This window comes from Sciurus carolinensis, chromosome 1 (assembly GCF_902686445.1).
Source record: "Sciurus carolinensis chromosome 1, mSciCar1.2, whole genome shotgun sequence".
Classification (NCBI taxonomy): Eukaryota; Metazoa; Chordata; class Mammalia; order Rodentia; family Sciuridae; genus Sciurus; species Sciurus carolinensis.
The window spans coordinates 87,321,947-87,346,125 of record NC_062213.1 but is presented as its reverse complement, the minus strand read 5'-3'; the positions used below and the strand labels follow the sequence as shown (position 1 = coordinate 87,346,125).

General features: G+C 38.1%; 1 protein-coding gene across 9 annotated transcripts in view; it reads left to right on the top strand.

Moving 5' to 3' along the window:
* Ddr2 (discoidin domain receptor tyrosine kinase 2) overlaps positions 1 to 24,179 on the top strand; it is a 162,194-nt gene that overhangs the window by 109,179 nt on the left and 28,836 nt on the right. For all 9 annotated transcript variants that reach the window (XM_047564239.1, XM_047564249.1, XM_047564266.1 and 6 more), the window contains 4 exons: positions 17,200 to 17,302; positions 18,763 to 18,994; positions 19,289 to 19,436; positions 19,809 to 19,914. In XM_047564239.1, the coding sequence (XP_047420195.1) occupies positions 17,200 to 17,302; positions 18,763 to 18,994; positions 19,289 to 19,436; positions 19,809 to 19,914 (589 nt within the window). The remainder of the gene's footprint in view (positions 1 to 17,199; positions 17,303 to 18,762; positions 18,995 to 19,288; positions 19,437 to 19,808; positions 19,915 to 24,179) is intronic.

Here is a 24,179-nt window from a genome sequence, read left to right as displayed (position 1 = left end):
CAATTGGAGTCCCACTATGGACAGTATGGACACTGTGTGCTGATAGCAGGGTGTGATGACAGATGGTATTGTGAATAGACCATGATAATAGAAATCAAGAATTTGAGATTCTAGTTTCAGCTCTGTCACTACCTAGCTTTTATGATTTTAGGTAAATCTCTGTACCTTACTATATTAATCAGCTATTTGCTATTATAGTGAAATACCTGAGATAGGCTAACTTCATGAAAAAAAGAGATTTGTTTTACCCACAGTCATGGAGGTTCAAGGGCATGGAGGCTGCCATGGTTCAATTCTAATGAGGGCCCTCTCAGCTGTGTCACATCATGGTGGGTGTTAATGTAGAAGCATGTGGGGAGCAAGTGACCAGGAAACCAGAGAGCTGGGTGGGCTTGGTTCAGGCTTTTATAACAACCAACTTCTATGGGGTCTATGAGAATTACTTGGCTTCTTTCTCAGGGCAGTGTTCTCAATGACCTGTGGCCCTCCTGCTAGGCCCCACTTCTTAAAGATTCCATCAGTTTCCCTATTCATACACTGGACACCAAATTCCCAACACGCGGATCCCCTCAGGGATACACCAAATCCAAACCATAGCACTCACTTACAAAATGGAAATAATAGCTCTACTTCCTGTACTTTGCAGGATTACCATGGGGGAGAAGTGGTGTTGCAAATGAGACAAAGGTGAATGTGACAAATGTATGTGAAAGGGTTTTGGAAAGTTATATGCAAATATTGAGTTGCAATTTGTTACTTTGGGAAAAGAGGGAAATTGAAATAACCCAAACACGGCAAAACAATAGATTCTAACAAACAGATGATGGGGGGAGGAAAGAGAAGAAAGAAAGAGTTACTGCTAATCATTCTGGTCCCCTGTGGTCTACAAGAGAGATTCCAGTTACCTGTGGGGAATGACTTCTAACAGCCCTGGACTCTGGCCATCCTAACTCCAAGGGGATGTAGGGTCCTGAGTTCAGGCTGAGAATATCCATTACAGTGGTTCCCCATACCCCTTGGGACAACAGTGTGATTGTTGACTTAACTCTTTGGTTTTAGCTAGCAGGTCTCAGAAGAGCATGCATATAGCAAGAGAGGTCTCCCAGAATATTTGTTGGTTTGGATACATATATAGTAAAGTAAAACTCAAATTAAGATAGTAAAAATATTTTGAGTTTTTTTTTATGCTTAAGTGTAAGGTGATGAGTTGTTAAAAATATGCAACTTTTCTTCATCTCTGATTCAGAGATATTTATGACCTTGGCTTCTATCTTATTTGCTGTGGTGATGATCTGTTATGTACTCATGACAGCTACCTATCGCAGGGCCTGGTTTATATAGGTGATTGGTAAATTTTTTTGAGGAATGAGGAGAGGGAGGGAAGCAAAGAAGTCCAGGAACTCTAGGCTTCTCTGGCTTTTTCTGCAAGAAGAAGAGGAGAAGGAGGAAGAAAAGTAAAAGGAAGAGGAAAAAAATTATGCTGTGTGAGACTTGATCCTGGGAAGCTGAAAAAGAAGTCATAGGAATGTTATCCCTTTAAATAATAGGAGTACTAAGTGAACTCAGTACTATCAGGAGAGTGATGAGCTTGAGGTCCCTGAACTATAACTACCAAAGTGCAGCACCGGGATCCAACCTTCTGATGTCTGAGGCCTGGAAGAGCCCATCTCCTTGCAGGGGAAGAGAAACTCTGGTTGCAGGGAAGAGTGAGGTCTCTGTGTCTAGTCCTAAATGCCTAAGTTCTCCCTGCTTTAGTCTAAAGACAATATATTTTGATGGTTGTAAATAAAAGAAAAAGTGCTTATATTTTATGTATATATCTTATTCTTGGCATGTCAAGATAGGAATTCAGATTTCATCTTCCAAATGTTGTAACTTGTGATAAAGGTACTAACAATGAAGCAAACCTTCTATGTTAACTTAGCATTGCTAACTTAAGAAATGATTCATCCTGGCATGGGAGGAGCACTGGCTATTGAGAGCAAGTACATACACCTTGGGAAAACTATATTTTTAATTTATTTGGTGACTTTTAATAGGTTAGATAACATTTAAGGTTTTTTGTTTTGTTTTGTTTTGTTTTTGGTGGTACTTGGAATTGAACCCAGGGGTGCTCTGCCTCTGAGCTATATACCTAGCCTTTTGAATTTTTTTTTTTTTAATTTTGAGACAGGGTCTCACTAAGTTGCCCATGCTCATCTCAAACTTGCAATCCTCTTGCTTTAATCCCCCAAGTTGCTGGTGTTACAGGGGTGCAACACCACACCCATTGATAATGATACTGGTCCTGGAAATCAGGATTGTTTCCTTGTTCCCCTGTTATTGAAGAGTAAACACCTGAGAAATGCTGAGGCAAATGTGGAAAGCAAGTGTTATTTAATAAAGAGACAGAGCAGAGATAGCAGACTTCTCTGGAGAGAAGTAGGGGCCCAGAGCTGGGAGCCCATGGAAGTGGGTGTATCTTGCCCTCTTCTAGGTTTCAGACTTTCTCTCCCCATCTCCATCTCCTCTTTCTATCCTAAATTTCCAAAGGCAGGGAAGAGCAGCCCCAGGGGTAATCCCTTGTGTTTGAAAGTGTGATCCCCCCCCCCTCACCCAGGTGTTAGCTACCAGTTGAGCCTGGGGAAGAGATGGAGGTGTTAGCAACCCATTTCCTTTCCTTTGATAATCAGTTCTCATTTTTCTGACCTGATCATATACTATCTAGGCTGACTACCTGTCCTTTGCCCCTGTCTCAGTGATAGATTTTCTCATTGAGGAGCTTGCTAATAAGAAAGATAAGAAAATCTATTATTGGTAGGTAAGTGTACCAAAAGGTTAATAATGATAGAATGGCATATCTTTGGTTACTGGTGTGTTTCTTGATTCAATAAAACTAATCCTTAATTTCTCTTACAAGGATGAAACATTTGTTCAGTTAATAATGCTTGTAGATAGAAGGTATACTTCATTGTTAGAACTTAACTCTTGAATATGTGTTGCAGTATCCGAAAGATTGAATCTGATTTCTCCCTTGAAATGCCAAGATTAAGGGATTTATACATATTTGTGTACATTTTTGCACATTATTCTTTATTTATAGCTACTAAAACACCCAGCCTATAGGTGAAAAACTTGCTTGGCCCTCTTCCCTATGAAGCTGGGGTGGTCTTTTCTTGGAGAATGTCCTTGGATTTTTGGCTTTTGTAAAAGAATATGCACCCAACTAGATTGGCCAACAGTTGAAACAGTTGAATCTGCTCATTCTTGCCAGAGCAGAACATCTTTGCTCTTGGCTCTGAGTTTTTAAAAAAAATCCTGTGTGTTTTCTCACCCTGGCAAGGTTTTAACTCTTTATGTGATCAGACCAAAAACTCAGCTTAAATTTTCAGAGGGTTTCTTCCTTAGGGTTTTACATTCCTGATCCACACAGCCCCAACATTTAGCACATTTGCTTAGTGAGAAAATGCTGTGTTCTTGATGAATCCCAGCTCTCCCTCAAAAGCCCTGCTGATTCTGTCCTTTACTAGTAAGTGCCATGCCCAGAATCAGTCTCTTGCTCCTGCTCCAAACTGGCAAATGGCTGCAAGTGACCGCAGAAATTCTCTCACTCCTCTGACATCCTCCCTTCTCTGAGATCTTAGTCTCTCCATTCCCATTGCTTCAACAGTGCAGATGATCTATAAATTTTATCTAGTTTTTCCAGTTATTCTTGGGGGAGCACAGAAAATTACTCTAACCTACCTAACAACAGAAATAAAAAATTAACTTTTACTTTGTTTTCACTGTGATCATGTTAAATAATTGTGTTTCACTTTTAAAATTGACTTCTAGCAAGCTCAGAGCCAAATTTAAAGCCTATCACCAGCCAAGAGTGTAGGCCTAAATAATATATTCTGGGTACTAACCTTAGCTATAGATTATTTTGCTTTTCCTATTCTCTTTCTCCTTAACATATATTTCTCCACTTATTTACTTAGATCATTTTACCTTATGCAGTGTAGGAAGCTGGCTCCAATCTTATATTAGCATGAATCATAGTATGAATAAATTAATAATACCTAATCTTTATTAAACATTACTGCTCTAAATTATTGACACATATTAACTCTATTTCTTATAGCATCCTATAAACAAGTACCATTATTATGATTCAACTGAAAGTACACTTGAGTAACTTTTCTAAGGTTAGAAAATTTCTGAATTGCTTAAGAAAGAATGAATGTAATATTAAACATAAATAATCCCCTTTCCTCCTTCTTCTAGGTATCATTTATTAAGTCCTATTAAATCCCATAAAGACCTTTTCGATATTTGTGTATATTATATAAAATCTCTACAACAACTCTGCTTGTCAGGATTATTGAAGAAGACATTGAAATTCACAGAGTTTTGGTAACTTTAGTCTCAGGGTCCCATAATTTGGAAGTAGCTGAGTCATGATTCCAAACAATACCCACTTTTCCTGTCAATTCATAACCTCCATGGCTACCCACTTTCTCTTTGACTTACCTCTTTGTTGGTCAAAAGATTATACTATTTTACTGTAGTGTCTTCACTGACCCACTTCACCAGGAAGAAAAATGTCTTCTCTGATCTGTACCTCAGTACCTTGAAGTCCACTGCAGTTGAGGCCTTTATTCCTGGAGCTCTATAGTTTGTTTCTGGAAGTATTCTGGGCTTATAGAAATATTGAAATTCTAAAGGACTATTTCTAGTAGGAATTTCAACTTGAAATAGGGTGAAATAGATCCACTGTACCTAAATAATGGCCCTGTAGACTAAATAAACTTTCTTGGACCTTGCAGGATCCCATTAGGTATTTATCTGCCTAGTGAATCAATTTGAATGTGGAGATTGCAGGGAGCAAGGACCCAGGAGATAGCTTCTACCAGGTGACTACTTTGTTCCTTTTTGGAATTGGAAGAACTTGATTATGGTAGCCTGGGGTTGAAGAAGGAGGAACAAGGAATCAAGAAATCAAATTTCAGTGATGGTTACGTGGGCATCTGTGTGTCCTTGAGCAAATCAGTTCACCTTTCTGGGTCTTAGAAGTTCTGATATTTAATATAGAGTCATTGGAGAGGTTGGGATTTTAAGTTCCCTTCCTGGATCTAAAGTTTTGTGATTGCAGCCATCAACTTGCTTAGGCCCCCAGATGACCCCAGTACCTTCCCCCGAGTCAGCTGTGTGTGCTCAGAGAGGGCCAGGGGCCAGATCTCTATGTTCAGGCTGTGTTTTCCTGGAAACCGTATATAGGATACTCATTGACAGGGAGCCTGTGGCCTGCAGCTACTATTGAGATGGTAAACATCATGGAACAAGAAGCCCTTTCAGTCTCTCAACCTTGGCAGGATAGTATGAAAAATAATTCTTGGGAAGCTGGGGACTGGTGGCAGCTGCTTCTCCTCAGACTGCCGGCCAGGCCCTACTGGAGCTTGGGATGGATGAAGCTTTCAGCCAGGCCTGCTGCAGCTGATACTGGTAGTTTTCCACTCTGGGAAACTGCAAAAGTCAACTGACTTCTCTGTTTTGGTGGGTAGCGGAAGCATCAGGAAACCACCAAGACAACTCAGCAGGCAAAATCGGGAGGTACTTTTTTGCTACAGGGTCTCCTGCTTACCCTGCAATTCCCATTTTTCATGCTTCTTTTACATTTCTTAATATAAAAAGGACAGATTTATGGGATCTAATGAATAAGACAGGGATTCAGGGGAAAGAGAAGGGACCTGACATTTAGGACTTGGGCCAACTTGGCAATTCTGAGTCTTCACTAGTAAATGAACTCCCTTCTACAGAGTTTACCCAAAATAGACATTTTCAATGGGAAAACCACACTGGTATTGCTGGGACATGCCACGTTGGATTTCGCCTGGTTCCAAAGACTCAGTAAGATGATAAAGGCCATCCAAGATCAGCTTGTCCATTTTCCTGTGCCCTTTCTGTGAGGCCCCTGGGAATACTGATTAATCAAGGAGCTCTGCCTATTTTCTAATATGACTATTTCTGCTTCACTGGTTTTTATTTCTGAATTCCCTGTCTTCATCTGTATATTCCTTGATCCCAACTTTTAGACTTCCAGCCTAACTCCCACTGTCCAAGTGGTTTATATAGCAGTTCCCCCTTCTCCAGGGTTTTGATTTCAGTGGTTTCAGTTACCTATGGTAAACCATAGTCTAAAAATGTTAAATGGAAAATTTCAGGTATAAACAATTCATAAGTTTTAAATTGTATGTGATTAGATCATGAAATCTCATGCCCTGCCACTCTGTCCCTCCTAGTGCCTATGTCATTGGTCTCACTTCATCTCATTATGTAAGCATTGTGTCATCTCACATTATCACAGGAAGGATGAGTTCAGTACAATAAGATATTTAGAGAGAAAGAGAGAGAGAGAAATAGGGAAACTACATTCACAGAACTTTTATTAGAGAATATTGTTATAATTCTTTCATTTTAATATTAATTGTTGCTTTTTATCACTTACTGTGCCTAATTTATAAATTTACCATAGGTATGTATATATAGAAAAAACTTTATAGGGTTTGGTACTACCTGTGGTTTCAGATGTCCACTGAGTGTCTTAGAGCATATTCCCTGTCGATAAAGGAAGACTGCTGTAGCACTTGTGACCCAGAGGCTTACTCTTAGCATAGAACAAGATTCCTTCCAGTCCCCATTTCTCTAGTCATCTGTGTCTCTTCTAACCAAAGCCTGGGGAATCCCTCCTCAGTACACCTTGGTAGTAGTTATCCAGTAACCACTGATTAATATTTGTGCTATAACTCTTTTACTCCCATGCAAATGCCCCCAAAGCTCCTGAAAAAATAGCTCTGCTGCTCATTACTCTCTGGAGGTGGTTGTGAATTGGAAAAAGACAGTGCCCTCTGTGATATACATTGACTCTGATTTGGAAGGGTGATGCTTTTGAAATTCAGCTGAACAGGCTGCTTCTTAATACGTGCTGAACACTTCAGATGACTATGTGCTGGAGAGATCTGGGCAGAGGAATGAATTGATTATAGCACCTGCCATTAGAGTTTGATATATGAAGTTCCTTCTCCATACATTCATCCTTGCCTTCATCCTTCCATCCATCTACGCATCTCTCTCCTTTTTTTTTGGTAGTTATCTATTTGCAAAGTCTATGTTGAACATCTAATTAGTGCTGTGTGTTGGGAAGTGCTCAGGGGGTAAAGGAATAATCTGACATGATTACTGTGCTCAATATTGCTTACAATTCCAATAAGGAGCTACACAAGCACAAGTAAAATAAGAAAATCTATGATGAAGGGGATTTCTTAAAAGACCCTCCCATCACTTTTATCCTGACACTATATTTTTGTAACTTTGTTAGACTAACTGAAATAGTAATAGCTAGTAATAACTATGTCAAATAGACAATTGAGGTGTATCTACTAGATTATTGAAAATCTATTGTCTTTTGTTTGTCTCCTATATAAGAAAAGATCAGTCATTTTATGTATCTTTTTCGCTACTTTATATTTAGAATAATATCTAATATATAGAAAAACTTGCTGACTAAATAAATATGTGAACAAGTCTTAAATAAACACACTCGTTAACTAAATGCACCAACAGATCAATTGCAATAAGATATGTGATGACTCAAACTTATAAGGAAGACTTATACATTTGCTGCCTGGTTAAACATCATTAGTCAAAGGTAACCTTGAATAAATTTCCAGACTTTGTTTTTAATCCCTGTCAGAATGAACAACAGAAAACTCTTATTAAAATTTTTCAATAGATATTTATTGAACACTAGTTAATTTCAGACACTTTATTAGATAATGGGAATATAATAGATAGACATGATTTCTGTCCTCCTAATGCACACTATTTAGTTGGAAGATCAAAATTAAACAAAATAATTATTTATATGAGAAATGTGAAAGTAGGTATAAAGGAAAAGCAGTGTGTGTAAGAGCATATACCAGAGATTCCTAAATTAGCTGGGTATTTGGGGGGAATTCTCTGAGGGAGTGATAGGCTGAGCTGGAGGATGCATTGGAGTAAGCAGGTAGAGTGAAAGGAAGAATGTTCCTGGTAAAGGGAGCATAAGACACAAAGAGGCCTTGAGGCTGTAAGTACTTTATGCATTTAAAGAATTGAAATAAGGCCATAGAGCAGACTGGGACCTGACTCTGCAGATCTCATGGGCCATATTTTCTTAAGAATTGTAGAAAACTGTTAGAAGATTCATGTCAGAATGAAGTTTAGGAAGTTCACTTGGGTGCTAATAGAAGGGACAATAGAACAAAAGCAGGGTAAAGAGCTAGCTAGTCCAGCTGTGAATTGTTGGATGTTGATGCTGCATGGAAAGGGAGAAGGTGAAAAATAGCTAGACTCAAGAAATTTGCAGTAAATAGAATTTTTTGGACTTCTTAATGGACTGGATGATTCTCAAAGGACCAGTTTATTTCTGACTTAGTGTGTTTTCTGTTGCTATCTCTGAATGCCACAGATTGGGTAACTTATAAGAAAAAATTTATTTCTTACCGCTCTGGAGGCTGGGAGGTCTAAAAGCATGAAATCGGCATCTGGGGGGACCTTCTTGTTACAGCATGATGTGGCAGAGGGCATCATGTGGTGAGACAGGGTAAGGATGTTCAGGTCTCTCTTCCTCCTCTTATAAAACCCACTAATGTCATCATGGAGGATCCCACCCTCATGACCTACCCAATCTTAACCATTTCCCAAAGGCCTCACCTTTAAATACCACTAACATATGAATTTGGGAATTCAGTTTCTAACACACAAGTTTGGGGAGACCAAATCATACCAACTTCTCACCCTTTGTTTGCCTTCTGGTGTGTTCTATCATTCCTGAATGCTTTTTCTGTATGTTCTATATTGGTCTTCAAGCAGAGGTTAGAGGCCATCTATGCTGTCTCTGGAAAAGTTGTTTATCAATGTCACTATCATTCTGCTGTTTATGCATAGTTGATTTAAACTCTTCCATGAAGAAAGGACTGGTTGGGATGAGTAAGAGAGGGACTAATGCACTTAACATTTCTTTATGTGGAGAACTGAAGCCTGATTTCATTCCCTGTTTTTTTTTTTTCCTCCTGTGCTGGGGATTAAGCCAAGGGGTTCTTTACATTTATCACTGAGCTACATCCCCAGTTATTTATTTATTTATTTTAAATATTGAGATAGGATCTCATTAAGTTGCTAAGCCTGGCCTTGAACTTGTGATTCTCCTGCTTCAGCCTCCTGAGTTGCTAAGATTAAAGGTGTGCACACAGCATCTGGCTCATTCTCTGGTTTCTTTAAGTCTTAAAATTCAGCATGACATCAGAGTCATCTGTAGGTCTGGCTTAAGTAGAGCTTTTAAACCAGGCTGGGCACCAGAGTTTAGGTTTCTGACCAAAGAGATTAGGCTGGGGACTGAGAATTTGCATATCTAGTAAATTCCCAGGTGATACTGCCCTTTGAGGATCACAGCTCCAGCAATAAGATAAATGAAAGCATGATAAGGAGATAAAAGAACTTTCAGGGAGAAAATTGGCACTCCCCTGACACCAGCAGCAGAGTATCCTATGTAGCATCTCTCTGTCTCTCCACTTTCTTTCTCTCTATTACATATACTTCAAATCTCTCTTATTTTAATTTCCTCATCTGTTAAATGGAAATTTCCTAGGTGGGTTCAGTTAGGACACAAAATAAAAAGGATCTCAGGAAATAGAATCCAATTGAAATATGTCACAGAGGCAGCTGCAGCAGCAGTTGCTCTGTTTAAACTTCTTGGTTGCTGTTCCAACGGGTGAGCAGTGACTTGGTAGGATTATTTGCAATAATATCATGACTCACCCTGTGCAATCCTCCTTCCACATTTCTGGTTTACTTCACATGTCCTGAGAAGTAGAGGTCCAGAGTCTAAAGATTCATGATGGCCAGGAATGGAAACCTAAGGAAATTTTGGAGGTTAGATTACTCTGGCTCCAGAGAATCATTTTGTGTTCAGGCAGGATAGAATCTGGGAGCAGTGGTTCCCCAGCCTGAGAATATAGCAGAATAACTGGGTAGTTTTACAAACATGCAGGTTTCTGGACTAAGATTCGGATATTCCAAAGCTAAATCTCTAAGAGGGACTCTCAAATGTGTATTCTGAAACCTCTCTAGGCAATGCTAAAGCAACTGTTCCATGGACTGGTTTTCAGGTTCCACTGCCTTACAACAAGTCTAAACCAGTCCCTAGCTTTCCAACTGAGGAAACTTGGACACAAAGAGGGCATGGAGCTTGTCCAGGTTCCAGGTCCTCTCTGGTTAAGTCATAGAGCCAGAAGTGGATTTGAAGTTGTGATTTTCAGAGGTTGCGTAGCTTAGTGGATCAAGGCAGATTCCAAGATGACTTAGTATTTACTCAGTGAATAGCCTTATTTAAATTTTTGCCTGTAGAATGGAAACTCATGGGAAACATGAAATATTGAATGAGAAAATGCTAATATTACCTCACATATTTGAATGCTTCTAAATGGATGCTGTTACCACTGTATTTCATCAAATTCAATAAGCTGCTGACTCTAAGATACATTATTACTATATTTTCCTCTAAGAAAGAAAAAAAATCCCTGCAATTAAATTAAGAGGCATAAGTGAGGATCAGAGCTCTAATAATAAGTGAAATGTAATCATGATAAGGAGAGCAGAGAGACTTCAGGAAGGGAATTGGTACTCTTCTGACACCAAATGGCAGAGTATCTGTGGGATCTCTGTCTCTCTCCTCTCTTTCTATTTGCTTATAAGATGTAACCAGACTTTGGAGATATTAACATGAAAAAACAGAACATGTGGTATTCTACTTCTCTTCCCTTGACCCCATGAAGACTTCTGTGTTCCTGAATTAAATACTTTAAACAGCAAATGCAAATTACTAACGAAGAAACGTACTATTGTGATTGAGGAACATCAAGTCCAGTGTGATTTATGGGGAACATGGTACAAGTGGGGTGGGAACAAGATCAAAGATAGCCAAGGGGGCAAGTTATACAGGGCCTTGGAGACCAGCAAGGAATTTGAATCTTATTATGAGTCAGATATGCAGTTACTAGGGGGCTTGGAACAGAAGTGTTTCATGATCTGACTTACATTTTAAGATACGTAAGGAAAAGTGGACAAAGGGAGATTGGTCAGGAGATAATTATACTATTCCTGGTGAAAGAAGATAGTGAATTGGCTTAGAATGAAAATAAAATAAATGTGGGAAGAAGTGGGTGGGATATGGAAATACTTCTAGTGTAGTCAAAAGAATTCTTTGTCTACCTAGTTGATGATTATGGAATATGAAAGAAGTCAAGGATGGACTCAAGAGTTTGGAATAATGAAGTTGAATGAAGGGAAGAAACTGGGGGGTTGAGGTTGAAAGAACTCTATATTTTACTCAATTTTATTCTTACTTGTCTTATATCTTTATCTCTGAGGCCTACCTATTTTTCACAAATATATTTGAATATCTATTTTCTCCCTATATGTACACTGAGGAATAAAAATAAATAAGATATAGTCCTCCCACCAAGGAGGGATCTATAGGAGGAAAGGACTTTCACACAAATAATTATATTATGAAGCAGGGTGTAGCTAATGTTAGAGCAGAGATCCAAACATTGCCAGAAAATAGAAAAAGGCGGCGTGTATTGGAATCATTATTATCCTTCTTTAAATATGCTTGCTTTAGTTTATCACATTGCAAAAGGATGAAAGTATGATAATGTTAGGTAGCATATCAACTTGGGGTGAAATGGCCATTTACCTTGCTGTACCTTAACCCACCTTAACAAGCATGCTTTTTCCTCAATCATACATTTATTTGTACTTTCTGTTCCCTTTGCATTAAACATCCCCAACTCTGAAAGTCACTTGACTCGTTTGTTTTCCTTCACTCCAGGCTCTTCTCAAAGTCGCATCTAGGAGGACTTCCTTGAATCTTTGTAGAATGAGCACCCATTCCCTTGCTGTCTTCTCTTATATATTTATTTGCTTACTGTTTGTCTTCCTACCCTTGGATGTGTACGTTATGATAAAACACACTTTGTTTTATTCACTGCTGTATCCCCACAGTGTTTGACAATTTGTTGAATGAATCAATACATATGGGAATTAAAATAAGTCATGGATTTGGAAACCAATAAGCAAGCAAGTATATGTATCATGCTGGGGGTGGATATGGAGATAGGACTGGTTTCACAAATAAAACTTTGGTTTCAGAAGAGAGAGAAGTTGCAGGGGATCAACTCTCTAACTAATCTGCAGTGCTTCTCTCAGTGGCCTGGCACTCTGGAAGAATCAGCTTGCAGCAGGTCACTCTTTTGGTTAAAGTAGAGGGTACATTCTGGTGCATTGGTCCATCTTAGAATTTGAACACATAAATGTGACCCAAGTTAAATCCTTTTACTTAATAGTTGTGGGCCTTCCGTTGGTTTCCTCTTATATGTTTTGGGAATAATATATTGTGTGTGCTCTGCCTGCCACATACTAGTATTGTAAAGTAAGCAATAGGAAAGTACTTTGCAAATTGTTAAGAACTCTATTTTCAGAATCAAGATGGCAATTTGGGACACTATGACATGGATTAAAGCCAGAGGAAACAGGAATAGTCAGAAGTGGCCCCAGGAGGTCTCTGACAGAGATGTACACCCAGGGGACAGTGGCAAAGGGGAAAAAAAGTTCTACTTTATTAGTAGCAGGGTGTAGGTCCTAAATGCCAATGCAAGTGTTCTGGTGAATTAGACTGGGACATGGAGCCTAGTAGGTTCAAGTCCTCCTGAGGGCTCTTCTTGCTCATCAAGTTCCCCAGTGACAAGTAGAAGACTTAGAACAACCAACAACATGAGTAATCAGAAGAAATGTGGAAGAACAGAGCAGAAGAGAGGGCTATTCATTTCTGAAATGTATAGTGACCTGACTCATTGTTAACCTTGTCCTCCCCATTTTGTGCCCCCCCCCCATTTACTCTTCCCTTCAATTTCATTTCATTTCTCGGTTTGGAATTTGAGGTTATTGCTTCATTGCAAACAGTTCAGATTTTCACTTAAGTTTCAAGTAAAATAGGTATTTATGGAATCTACCAACTCAGTTTCTCATCACTTTGATGAGAATAAGTGATGTTACACCAGATTTCCATGTTCATTTCTTGATGCAAGTCCAACTTGGAAAATGTAGTGAATAGTGAATATAGAAGTGTTATAGTTGGGCATATGACCTTTATTTATATTTTTCTTGACTAAGCTGCTTGCATAAGGTTTTTCTCAACCACAGCATCTAGAAGTATTAGTCAAACAGTGACCCAAAACCATCGTTCCCTTTCCTAGGGTTAGATAAGACACCTGGAGTTTTACTGTGTTTGATACAGGCAGAGGGATCCCTTGCCTTCAGTTCACCAGTGTTGCAGTGGATGGCCTCATTTTCTAAGATCATGATGTTTCTTAAGAACAGTAGTTATGCTGTTTTTGTGCTGAGTTCACATGAAATCCTTTTCCTTCAATATTTTACTACCTCTCTAGGACACTTTCAGGAAATGAGGCATGGTATGTGTTAGTACTGTGATTTGCTTACTTCTGCCCCCTTCCAAGCCTGGGGAAAGTCTCACCTTTCCCCTGTCACCTCAATCTAACTTTACAAGTTTGATGAGGGCAAGTTTTCCTGGAAACCTTTTATCATGATGATATTTATTTCTGTCCTGTAAACTTAAACCTCCATGGGGTGAAGAAAAACACAAAGACCTGGTATCCTGTTTTGAAAAGGGAAGTGAAAAATTCACAAGTCAAAAATCTCAATATATTATGTTGCCCCAAATATTATTTTAAAAATAGATTTATTGAAATGTAATTGATATACAAGCTGTACATATTCAAAATGCACAATATCATCCATTTTGATATATGTATAAACCTATGAAATCATTACCATAATCAAGAAAATGACCATATCTATCACCACTAAAAAGTTTCTTAGTGTCCCTTTCGTATTCTTCTGGTCACTCCTCCCTCTCCCAGGAAACCATTGATCTGCTTTCTATCACTGTAAGCAGATGACCTGTTTTTCATCTCTAGAATTATATATGAATGGAAGTATACAATATGTACCTTTTTGTCTCACTCTTTCACTCAGCATTATTATTTTGAAATCCATCTATATTATAGCATGTGTCAACAGTACATTCTGTTTTAGTGTTGAATCGCAGGACTGGCACTAGTTGAAGCTAGTGAAGTAACTATGGTGGAAAATTCAGTCAGTTTTTTAAAAAAAATTATTATTGTGGCAAGAACCCTTAATATGAGATTGCTTTCTTCACAATTTTTAAGTGTAGCATACAGTATTGTTCACTATAGGCATGTTATACAGCAGATCTCTAGAATTTATTCATCTTTTAAATTTTTATTTATTTTTTATTGGTTCTTTGACATTTTTAGATACATAATATTTAGTTTCCACTGAATACAATATTTGTCCTTCTCTAACTGGCTTATTTCATTTAGCATAAGGTCCTCCAGGTTCATCTATGTTGTTGCAAATGATAATATTTCTGTCATTTTAAAGACTATATAATATTCTATTGTGTGTACATTCAGCATTTTCTTTTTCCATTCTCTGTCAATGTATACTCAGTTTTTGGTCATTATGAATAATGCTGCAATGAATATGGAACTGGAGGTAGCTCTTCAAGATCTTACTTTTGATTCTTTTGGCTATGTTAACTTGTGATGGCTAATTGTGATTGTCAACTTGATTGGATTTAGGAACACCTAGAAAACTGGAAAAGCATACTTCTGGGTGTGTCTGTGAGGGTGTGTCCAATGAAGACTGGCATGTGGATCAGTGAACTAAGTGGGGAAAGTGCACCCTGAATGTGGACAGCACCATCTAATAGGCTGAGGGCCCAAATGGAATGGAAAAAGCAGAAGATGGGGGAAAGTAGCACTTGATTTTATCCCACCCTTCCTGAGCAGGTGAATTTTTACACTGCCACCAACTTTTGACATCAGACTCCAGGTTATTCAGTCTTTGAACATAAACTTGCACCAGGGACTCTGTGGGAATTTCAGGCTTTCAGTCTCAGGCTGGGGCTGCATCTGCATCATTGGTCTTTCTTGCTCTGAGGCTTTTGACTTTTTTAGGCTGAGCAGCTACTGGTTTTTCTGTCTCTCCAGTCTGCAGATGGCCATTGTAGGACTATTTGGTTTCTGAAAGTGCAAGTCAATATAATAATTCTCTTCAGATAATAAGTAGGTACCTACTTATATATATATACATATATATATATACATATATATATATATATATATACCTACTTATTAACTGAAGAGAATTATTATATTTATATATATTCCTGTGTTTTTGTGTATTCTTTGGTTCTATTTCTCTGGAGAACCCTGATTGATATATATTCTAAAGGGGAATTGGTGGGTCATATAGTTTTGTTTTTAATTTACTGAAGAATCTCAATAAATTATGTTTTCCATAGCGGCTACACCATTTTCATTCCCTGAAACAGTGTACATGGGTTTCATTTTTCCATATCCTCAACAAAAACTTATTTTCATTTATTTGTGTTGATATTAGCTATTCTGACAAATTCCAAAGCTTGCCTTTTCACTTTGTTCATTGTTTGCTGTGCAGTGTTGTTTAGTTTGATGTGGTTTGCATATTTTTGTTTTTGTACCTTGTGCTTTTGGTGTTTTGCTTAAGAAATTATTATCTAAATCACTGTCATGTTTTCTTACATGACAAGTTTTCATTATAAGTTTTAGTTTTGGTTTTGCACTGGGTTTTTCATCCAGTTGAGTTGATTTTTGTATTTAAGACAAGGGTCCAATTTCATTCTTTTGCATATGGGTATACAATTTTCCCAGAATGGCAAAATTCTTCTTTCCCTGTTTGACACTCTTGTTGAACATTGATTGACCTTACATGTGTGAGTTTATTTCTGGTATCCCTCTTCTGTTTTGTTGGTCAATATATCTGTTTTTATTTGAGAACAATACTGTTGTAATACTGTGACTTTGCAATATATTTTGAAAACTTAGAAAGTGATACCTCCAGTTTTGTTCTTCTGTTCCAATATTGCTTTGATTACTTAAGTTCTTTTATGTTTTCATATGAATCTTAGGATTTTTAAATTTCTATAAAAATACCATTGGAATTTTTGAAAGGAATAAGTTCTGAATTTTTTAAATTATTGCTTTCCTCCCGTCTCATAATGAGTTCTATTTTGCTGCTTATTTACATACCTGGTGATTTTTATTGTTATTATTATTGTATGGGGCATAAACTTTAAAATCACTTTCTATTTGAAATTCAGATTTAATTAGGTATCTTACCTGGAAGTACTATATCCTGAGAACCTCAGTTCTTTTGAACTCTCTGGACCCTTATTTTTATCTCTTGAACTCAGGGAATTCTGTAGGCTCTTTCTGACTTCACACTCATTGTATGGTAGCTGGATACTCTCAGGGAAGTAAGTTGCTCAGTTCCAGGGCTCATCTTTGTTTCCCATCCCTCCGAGATTGCTATCTATTGTTACCTGATGTAATATTATCTGAAAGCCAGTTTCCCCTATAGTTAGTTGGTCCTTTCTGGTTCTTTCATACAGGAGTGTAAATCTGGTGTCTGTTACTATAGCTTGGGTTAAAGTAGAAGGCCATCCCCAGAGATTATTATTTTTAGTCAGGGGTCAAACATGATGCTAATGTTGGCCAAAAATACACATTCAATCCCTTCTTAGGAGAGTTTGTAAGTTTGCTTCATGTTTCATGCAACTGGCTACCTGGACAAAAAAGAATGTTATGAATTTCAGGGTACCTGATGATTTCATAAGTAGTGAAAGATCACTACTATTGGGAAATTGATTAGAAATGCACATCTACTAATAAGGAAATAGGGGTGGGTCAGTGAGGTTATTACTAAATAAAGGAATAAATTAGTGCATTACATCATATTACATCACTTAATAGAGTTTGGACTAAAAGATAAATTTGGCTTAGGATCAAATGTTGAAAGTCAAAGTGGTATTTAGATTCAGGGCTATAAAGAAAAGTCTGGTAGTCAGGGTGGTCAAACTGGGGTCATAGAGGAATTGAGGAGGATTTAATTTCTTTTTATTCCATGTTAATAATCAGTTACAGTCTTTCTGAGGAGCTCTTGAAATAAAAATAAAAGCATGTCCTCTCTCCTTTTCTTTGATTTCTCTTGGTCCAGCTATATGCAGGTATCCTCTGGGCATGTCAGGAGGTCACATTCCTGATGAGGACATCACAGCTTCCAGTCAATGGTCAGAGTCCACAGCTGCCAAATATGGAAGGTGAGGATGGCTGTATCAAGAAGTTTGAATTCTGGGTAGTTAAATTTCCTGGACACACAGTCCTGACTCAAACAGCTGGGGAAGATTGGTGATGCTGGGGAGAGCTGGTGAGAACAGAAGAAAGGCACCGAGTGGGCCTGTCCTACTCTGCATGTTTTTAAGGACAGAATTCAGAGCTTGGCTACATGTGCTGGTCTGGCAACTTCATTCCAACCACAGAGGCCCCAGAACCACACCACCTACAGTGAATGGGTTCATTGATATGTGGTCAGTTTGCTTACCTGGCCTTTTCACTATGAGCTACTACAGGAGGGAGGCCAAAGCAGCAGATGGGGGAAAGTACAGATTATATGGGACATTGGGAGTGAGAAGGCATCCTTCTCAGATGATGTCCGTGAAATTCCAATTACTCCGTAAACAATCAAGGACTTAACCAGACTTTGAGTTCTCCAACAAGTTCTTTCCCTCTCTCAAGGAAATCACACATAGTAGGGCCATCCTCATCCATAAACAGGGTATTATAGGTGTCTTGTAGCAAAGATTCAGGTGTCATATAAATCAATAAACTCCCAATTCAGAAGGTGCTCTGTGAGTCAGGACCTATTTCTCCCCTTGGAACCTAATTCTTGGGTGTAAAATACTGATTTTATTAAAATAGAATTGCCCAAAAGGAAAGATAAACCTTCCCCATAATATTTATCTTGGTGTGTGAAAGATGACAGTGATGGTTAGTGGGGTTAGAAGGGAACAATGTTGAGTTGGGTAACATCTGTGAGAAAAGAGAGCATTCCAGGAAAGAGAAAAAGTGGTAAAGAGGTCCCCAATGTAAACTTTATACTGATTTCACAATTTTGCGTAGTGGTAGCTTACCCTGGAGATAATAAAACGAAACCAGATTACTACTCCCTTGTCATGCTCTTATTCCTCACCCTCACTATGGATTTCCATGGTTTTTGCTGGGTGTCCATGCCCATCCTGCTGGTTAAAATTCCACTGCATTGCAGCCCACACTGGAGATCCTACTGTCCCTCCCTCTCCACTCCCATAACTTGATATCCAAGCCAGGACTGGCTAATTTTATTAGTCTGAATCTGAAAAGAAATGGGAGGATGGGATGGTGAAATGATTCCATAGGGTAACAGAGGACAGAAATGGTTTCATTTTCTTGAAAGCTTCCAAACTGAGATGGAAAGTAAAGGTTACATGTAATCTGAAGGCCTTGAACTCCCTTGTGATGATTCTCCTGGGTTTCATGGTGCTTGAAATAGAGAAAACTGAGCCCAAATGAGAATGGTTGGGGGCAATCAGACTGATGGGGAGAACCCAGATGTCTGTCTAGACTGGACTTCCAGGTTGCTCTCTCCTCTCAGGACAGAAGAGCTATTTTTTTTGGTGTGAATTGGTAAACAACTTTATGGTTTCATAGTTGCTCTCTCTTTCCCCAATTCTTGCCTTCCAAGGCTGGACTCGGAAGAAGGAGATGGAGCCTGGTGCCCTGAGATTCCAGTGGAACCTGATGACCTGAAGGAATTTCTGCAGATTGACTTACACACCCTACACTTTATCACTCTTGTGGGGACCCAGGGGCGCCATGCAGGGGGTCATGGCATTGAGTTTGCACCCATGTACAAGATCAATTATAGTCGGGATGGCACTCGCTGGATTTCTTGGCGGAATCGGCATGGGAAACAGGTAGGAAGAAGAGATGTCCACACTCTAGTGTGTCTGCAGACAACATTTTGACTTAGGATAGAAGAAGAATGACAAAGGTTGTCTGTGCAGATATGTGTCTACAGATGTGGCATGCCCTTTTAAATAGAACCTAGGGAGGAGGAGGTTTCACCGGGAGGATGATCAAGCCTGTTGAGAAAGCTGAATGAATATATTCTCTTCCTTGAATTAAATGAGAGGGCCCATCAAAAGGGTGAAGAAAAGTGAACATGATTTTATACCATCTTTTCACTTTCTCTCTTTCTCTCTCTTCAGGTGCTAGATGGAAATAGTAATCCGTATGACATTTTCCTAAAGGACTTGGAGCCACCCATCGTAGCTAGATTTGTTCGCTTCATTCCAGTCACTGACCACTCCATGAATGTTTGCATGAGGGTGGAACTTTATGGCTGTGTCTGGCTAGGTAGGTCTCTAGCACAGGAATTTTAGAGAATCCATCGAAAACCCTAACCCCTGGGGAAAAAAGTCAATCGAATCAGAAAAGGATGGGACCAGTTACTCCCAGAAGGATGTGATTTCCTCTTGATTAGAGAAAGAGCATTGTTCATCAACCCGTGGCTTGGTACCACACATCTGGAATAACATATTCAAAATCATTCTGCTGACTGCCACCAAGGAATGCTTTTCAGTAGTGCTCCCTGTTTGCCCAAATAGAGCCTATGGGACACATTGCACATAATTGCACCCTTGAAGCTCATGTAGTTCCCTGGGGTAGTTGGTCTGAGGAGTAGGCACATCTTCCCAAAGACACTGACAACTCTGTTTCCTTTGGCAGATGGCTTGGTGTCTTACAATGCTCCAGCTGGGCAGCAGTTTGTACTCCCTGGAGGCTCCATCATTTATCTGAATGATTCTGTCTATGACGGAGCTGTCGGGTACAGGTAAATTCTGGGAAGCTTTGGTCATCAGAATGGGAAAATGACCACCAGAGGTTAAGAATAACATTTTATCATGACTTTTCATCAGTAATAAATCAACCCAACAAACTGGGTATTTATTTAGCCCCTATACTATACATGGTGAGGTGATTTAGGTGAAATAAACCATGTGGTTTTTATTTCCAATGAACTTAAAGCCTATTTTGGGAAGACAAGGCAACCACACAGAAAACAACAGTAAATTACACAAAGCAAGGCTAAACTTTGTGGTATGACTGTAAAGTGCAGTAGCCATATTTTTGGCTCAGAAAACCGATAGCCATATTTTTGACTCAGAAAACAGGGCATCTGTTCTGACACAAATATTGGTCTAGCTGTGAATACAAAGGGCCAGAAGAATTTAAACAATAAGCATATAATAAGTTGGGGCAGTCAAGAAGTTCACAAAGAATGGACTTCATATATAAATATAAGTCTTTTAGAATTTGTGTAAATTAGTAAGACAATAGGCAAAGAACATTTCTAGGATGAGATGAGAATTGAAGCAGGCTAAGGTAGAGGGAAGAGAGCAGAGGAAACGGGGCTGAGGACAAGAATGGTCTGTGTATGGTAGAAGTTGAGAGCTGCAAAAGACCAACAGAGCCCCCTGAAATGGATTAATAGAGAGAAATATCATCAAATAAGTAAGAATTTAGAGGTAGATAAGAGATGTTCCTACTTATCCCACTTCATTCTGAGCTTTATCGTTCTTCTAGCCTATCCCAACACTTTTCTCTCTTATCTTTATCTGCAATGATTGAGACTGGGAGAGATCATGGGGATTTCTAGGTGTTGAGAGAGGGAGATATTAGTGAGTCTCAGGAAGGGGGATGTGGAATTACAGCATTTCCATTAGCTTAGGTGTAGAGAATAAATGATTGCCCCCAACTGTCATCCTCTGGGTGAAGTCCTGATTCATCCAGTCTTCTCTTCCTAGTCACTTCCTTTTCACTTTCTTAGTCATGGTTCTTTCCAATTTGCTTAAACTGTCTTGGCATCATTTCACTCAGCACAAGCCAGCCAGCAAACACTCAAGTCATAGAGGAAACCAGAGATCAATTGAATTCAGTTTAGTTTAATCAGTCTGTGCTAATCCACTGTTACTATATGGAAGGAATTTGGTTAGGCATTGTAAAGGCAAAGAAGTCATTGATCTTACCTTGAAGGTACTCACAGTTTGAAATGAAGGCTACACGAAGATACAAGTTACTATGATGCAAGCATATGAATAAGAGATATTCTACTAACACTCTGAGGTTCCAAGGAAAGAGTAAAGCTGCACAGTATTGGGAGTGAAAAATTCCTGGATTCCCCATGTTTTGAATTATTTGTTTCTTTTTAGGGTTAAATAAATAAAAATACATAAGAAAAGCATTTCGTAAAGGTACAGTGCTATATATGTGTAAGTTATTATCTTATTGGAGGACCATAAAGATAAGTTGGAATTGATAAGACCTGAAATGGGCTCCAAACGATGGATAGAACTTCGATAGGTAGAGAATCCTGAAATGGCATTTAGGTTGAGAGAACACATGTGGAAAAAGAACATTGGTTGTAAATTTCAGAAGAATATTTGTGAAAAAAGAACAGTTTAGTTAACCATAGGCCATATTTATATAGCAAAGTAGTAGATGAGAAGTATAATAACGATTATGCCTATTTTGGAGGGATTTGAATGTCAGGGCCAGGAGGAACAAGAGAAGGAGAAGAAAGAGGAGAGGAAAGAAGAGGAGGAGGAGGAGGAGGAGGAGGAGGAGGAGAAGGAGGAGGAGGAGGAGGAGGAGGAATAGCTGTTCTTAACATCATTATCCATATGATGAGCAAGTAAACATTTTTAAAGCTGGGGAACATGATTGCTGTGCCTTAGAGAAATTAATCAAACAGTGCTCAAAGATTGAATTTGAATAAAATGAAAAATTCCCTAACTTCCTAACTTCCAATTTTGTTGGGTAAAATAATTAATGGTCAAGGCCGGAATGGTGACCTTGGGGATGGGACTGAGGATCAGATATTCTTTTATGGGACATTGGCAACCTGATTGGAAGTAAGGAAAGAGACAGTACAGTGAAAAAAAGAGATGAAGCATGACAGTCTACATGACTGAAACAATGGAAGTGACATTTATTCACTCAACAAACACATTTTGAGGGTTTAATATGGACACACTCTCAGTGACTGTGAAAGAGAAGTACAACTGACAGAAATGGAAAACCTGGATGAAATATTTAGTTTAATAGGGGATAAGGATGCATTTAGTTTGGGATATAAGTTGAAGGGACAATCAAAACATTCAAATGAAGAAATAAGAAAGGTAGTTGAAACTGTAGCTTCCCAGAGTTTTCCCAGAGGAAAAGATAATTATAGAAATTTAAACACTAATAACTGAGATAATGACATATCTGATTGGGATGTGGCTGAGGAAATCCAAGATACCTAGATAAGGGTCTCAGAAAATAGACTTGTTATGGGTAAAAGACATAAATTACATAACATCTGTTGAAAGGCTTATAGACAATCCCAGGGCATTTTTGAACTTCATCATTCTGTTAATGTTTCATTTTCTTGTAAACTGAGCTGTTGAATAAAATAACTTTCTTCTTAATTCTGAACCTGCCATCATAATGAGTTTGGAATTATAGTGTTCAATTCATTTGTTGTCAAACCTCTTTTGACCCTGTCCATCTACGTTGCCTCTGGTTACTACATTTTTGTATCATATATATTTGTCCAGATACAGTTATAACAGATATTAAAGATGATGTCTTTATCTACATTGAGGGAGAGTATGACTTGCCTACCATCAGGCAGTCCACTTTAAAACAGAAGCAGCATGAACGCCTCTCCATAAATATGTATAATATATATATTTAATGTTTCTTTAGTCTTGTTTGTGTTGTACCAAATTGAATGGATTACTTTTTGGTAAAGCTCTTATAGTACTTATCTTCTAAATTTAAGGACTATGTCAAAAGAAAAAATACACACAAGTCAATGGAGAATAAAATCAGATGATTATTTCATTAATTCTATAAGAAATAGAGATAAGCATGGACAATTGACTGAGATCATTTTAAAATAAATGGGTAATTCAGTTAGTGATTAGAACTGACTTAAAGACAGATGTTTTTAAAAAGTTGTAAAACAACTTTTAATTTAAAAAATTATGAGTAATATATGCTCATTGTAGAAAATTTTAATACAATATAAAGTTAACTTAGAAAGTTTTTTTCTGTATTTTCCACTTAATTTTGATTTTGGAGAAACTAAATAATCATTCCTCTTATGTTGTGTTGCTTCTGTTAAAACTTTCATGAGATTTATTTTTCTGGGGACAATGGGAACTACATTTATCACAAGTAAATTTATGTTCTCCTAGCCTTCTGATCTGTAGAGAGAAGAAGATGGCAAAACCTTGGAAGGGAGATTCAGGTCACTGTAGATAAGGCCAGTCAGATTTTATAATTTGCCAAACATTATCATTGAATAAGTATAGTTTAAAATGTATGCACAAAGTTGGCACAATTCATCTTAATTTTTTTTCACAAATTTTACATACTATTTGTTCTGGCTAGAAACTTCAGAGTCACATCCAATATTGCTTGAAAATGACTATTACAATCTCTTCTTTTGAGAAACTCCTGACATGTCTCCCAGAGTTTGAGGAAAGACACATTTCACATGATGAGTTCTTACTCTGTCCCTCCATAAAAGGAAGGAAGAAGGCCTTTTTATGCCTTACACATAGTCAAATTAATATAAATATACTTATGTCCCATCCAGCAGTCAGACAAACTCAGCTACTCAAAACAGAGCCTCATACTCAAAAGTAGAAAAGGCTACTAAGCTCAAAAACAAAATTACTGAGACTCTCATGAAATCCATACATTTTCCTCCATAGGTCTAGTATTCTACATATTTACTTAAGATTAAATATAAATTAGTATTTAAATTTAGTAAAGATGACTTTTTCCCCCCTTGGTTAAATTGGGTTGTTGGAGATGTGAGGTATAAGAAGACATGATTGGGTTCTTTGAAATTAATTCACTGATAATGACAATACACAGTCAACAGAGAGTCAGAAAAATTTCTAACAAGCTCTGGGCATATTTATTTAGTGTTGGGACAATTGCTACTATATACTGTATTCATTCATTCATTCACTCATTAATAATTCTTCAAGTTCATTTGATAATATTGAGTCTATATATCATTATATTCAGTATATAAGA